Source organism: Limulus polyphemus, unplaced genomic scaffold (assembly GCF_000517525.1).
Source record: "Limulus polyphemus unplaced genomic scaffold, Limulus_polyphemus-2.1.2 Scaffold5439, whole genome shotgun sequence".
NCBI classification, from domain to species: Eukaryota; Metazoa; Arthropoda; class Merostomata; order Xiphosura; family Limulidae; genus Limulus; species Limulus polyphemus.
Window position 1 is genome coordinate 6,165 of NW_013671049.1, and position 2,737 is coordinate 8,901.

At 32.7% G+C, this 2,737-nt stretch overlaps 1 protein-coding gene across 3 annotated transcripts in view; it reads left to right on the forward strand.

The window, feature by feature from the left end:
* The window catches only part of LOC106472581 (UBX domain-containing protein 1-B-like), an 18,242-nt gene that overhangs the window by 4,973 nt on the left and 10,532 nt on the right, over positions 1 to 2,737 (forward strand). For all 3 annotated transcript variants that reach the window (XR_002613488.1, XR_002613487.1, XM_013933235.2), the window contains exon 4: positions 587 to 706. Coding sequence is in view for 1 of the 3 variants with exons in the window: in XM_013933235.2 (XP_013788689.2) it covers positions 587 to 706 (120 nt within the window). In the remaining 2 variants the exon portion in view is untranslated. The remainder of the gene's footprint in view (positions 1 to 586; positions 707 to 2,737) is intronic.

A 2,737-nucleotide genomic window follows, 5' to 3' on the forward strand; every position in this document is an offset into this window, starting at 1 on the left:
CTGACAGAAAAGGAAAAATCATGTAAAAATTCAGATACAGTTAATTTTCAAAACAATTACTACATTTTCCCATCAAAACAATGCAATAATATAAATACATAAAGGAAAAAGGTGCAGTAGAGATGACTGGAATCTAAGTTTTGTCAGTGAATGAGTAGATGTTTTTAGTATGTAAACAAATTGCAAGGATTCAGTTTACCGTTTCTTCAAATGTTACTCAATCACGTTATGCTTTTATGACTCGCAAAGTTGATACTTCGTTACATGTATGGCCCACTTTCTGTAAGTCGGTGGGAGATTTGGCCCACTTCAGAAAAATTCTACAAGCAACACTGAATAATGTTTACCAAAATATCCAGTCAAATAATGCTTTTTAAATTTTAGTGATGTTTTCTTTGCTAAGGTTATTCTTCTGATAAGGTGTTGAAGAATATGTATGTAGTGCTATGAAAATTTAACATAGAATTATACAGAGAAGCTTCTGTAAAAGAAATAAGAATCTCACTGTTGTTCTATCTTAACTTGAAACTTGGAGCTATTGCTACTTTCTTTGAATTATTCTCAAAAGACCTTTTTTGACTTCCAGGTTAGAAGAGAGAATCAAACAGAGAAGATTAGAAAGGGAGGAACTTGAAAAGAAAAGTGCTATTGAAAGAGAAAAACAGAGGAGGAAAACAGGCCAAGAACTAACTCTTGCAAAACAGAAGTTAGTCAAGTATTAACTGTTTCAACCAGTGTGTGCTTTTCAGGTGTCAAGTGCACACCTGCGTATCAAATTTAAAAATAATTCTAACTCTATTTTAATCCTTTTTTAACTCAAAGCTATCCGAAATGGCAGTTCTGAGAAGTCTTACTATAAACCACATATTTATCGAGTTTTTTCTGACCATCCGAAAGGAAACTATCATCCCTTGGAAATATAGTGATTCACTTCTTGGACATCTTTGTACCTTTCATTTTTCCCACCATTTTTAATCATCAATATCACATAATATCAAGGGAATCTCCCTCAAAACCAAATGATGTCATAATGCAGCCAATTACATTCGTTTGCATATCCAAATGAGCTAATTACTGTTTGGAATTTTCTAGTTACAGCACGGATAACACTTAACTGCATTTTTTTTTGCACTGCAGCAGTTAAACAACTCTTCTTAGTTCCCTTAAACAAACATTATTTAAAAGCAACAATGTTACAGCTTGAAAACGATACTGTTTGGATGGGAGGGTCAAATGAAGAAATTTTAAAAATAATTACATGCCAATTTTTTTCACTTTTAGCATTGGTGTGATCTTTAGTATTTGGCCTAAAATGGCATCACTGGATAATTCTGCAACATACATCTTTGGAAAGTACATAAAAGTGTGTTGTGGTTGAGATACTGATTTATCAGCATTGTTAATGGAAGGAAATGTTTAAAGCAATAAATAACATTTAACTAAGGGCGATTTTGTTCATTTTTTAGATACACTTTGCTTATAGCATATAGCTCTCCAACAGACGTATATCTTAGAAGTAGGGAACACTTCTTTAAGATTGGATATGTTGTGGGTATCAGGCAGGCAGGTTGACCGAAATTTAAAATTTGACTCTATCTGCTGGAGCCCTATAATTGGGCAGGAGTTATTGTTCAGTTTGATTGGTTGATAATACATAGCACGCATGGTCTATATGATGCATGTGACATGTAGTACAAGTAGCATCTGTACGATGTACTTTATTAGCCTCGTGTTTGTGTTTTCCGAAGTTATTTTTTAATAATTGTTTAATGTGTGCATTTATGTACGTATTTATATATCATGCACTGAATGCAGAAGACAGGAATAAAAATGCCAGTTAGTACTTATGTCTAGCATGATGTTTGTTAAAATGACATTAATTTTTTGTCCAGAATTCAGATAAGATCACACTGCTAGGAGTTTCATCCAAGTAATTTCACTATAATGTATAAAAACATTTCGATTCAGTGTACTTTTCTTCACATACTGTTTTTGTTAATAAATTACACTTTTCTAAGCCTATTTTGAGGTTTATTAAGTGAAATTATTATCTAAGTTCAGTGTTGGCTATACATGTATATTTTTTCAGCTGTTTACAACAGTTTCTTTATCGTTGTATACACATACACACGATGGGAGATTTAATCATTGTGGAATAAGTGTTTTATTGCTGTTATTTTTTCATAATGCTGGCCACTACACTATACTAACATGTTATGTCTGGACATTAATCATGTGTGTAAAGTGAAAAGTTCATACAGTTTTATTTACCACAATTAATGTCTGACAAACGAACATTGTTGATAAATAATTAGTGTTGCTTCTAGGACGTGTACTTTGCATATTTATGCTATTTTGATTGCCACTGGTACAAAATAATCGTTTGCCTGCATACTAGTTCGTGCAGAAAAAACAACAGAAGTGTGCGCCTGCCCTTCGTAATGATAGATTGCAAAAGTTAAATATGTTATCCATGCAGTTAAATGTTATCCATCTACTAAATACCATTCTGTTAATACATGTGACATTATACAGCTGAAATAAAATACTCATAGAAAAATACTCCTGCAACAAGTGAGGAATGATTATGAGAGGACGTTTAGTTTATTTTATGCTCTATCAACATGGTGTGTTCTTTTTGTTTCATAAGTCCACTATTGGAAAGTTCTGTAAAATATGTTTGGAAAGATCAGTTAATTATGTAAAAGACTAGCTGTGTACCCGTCCTTCGTACGGG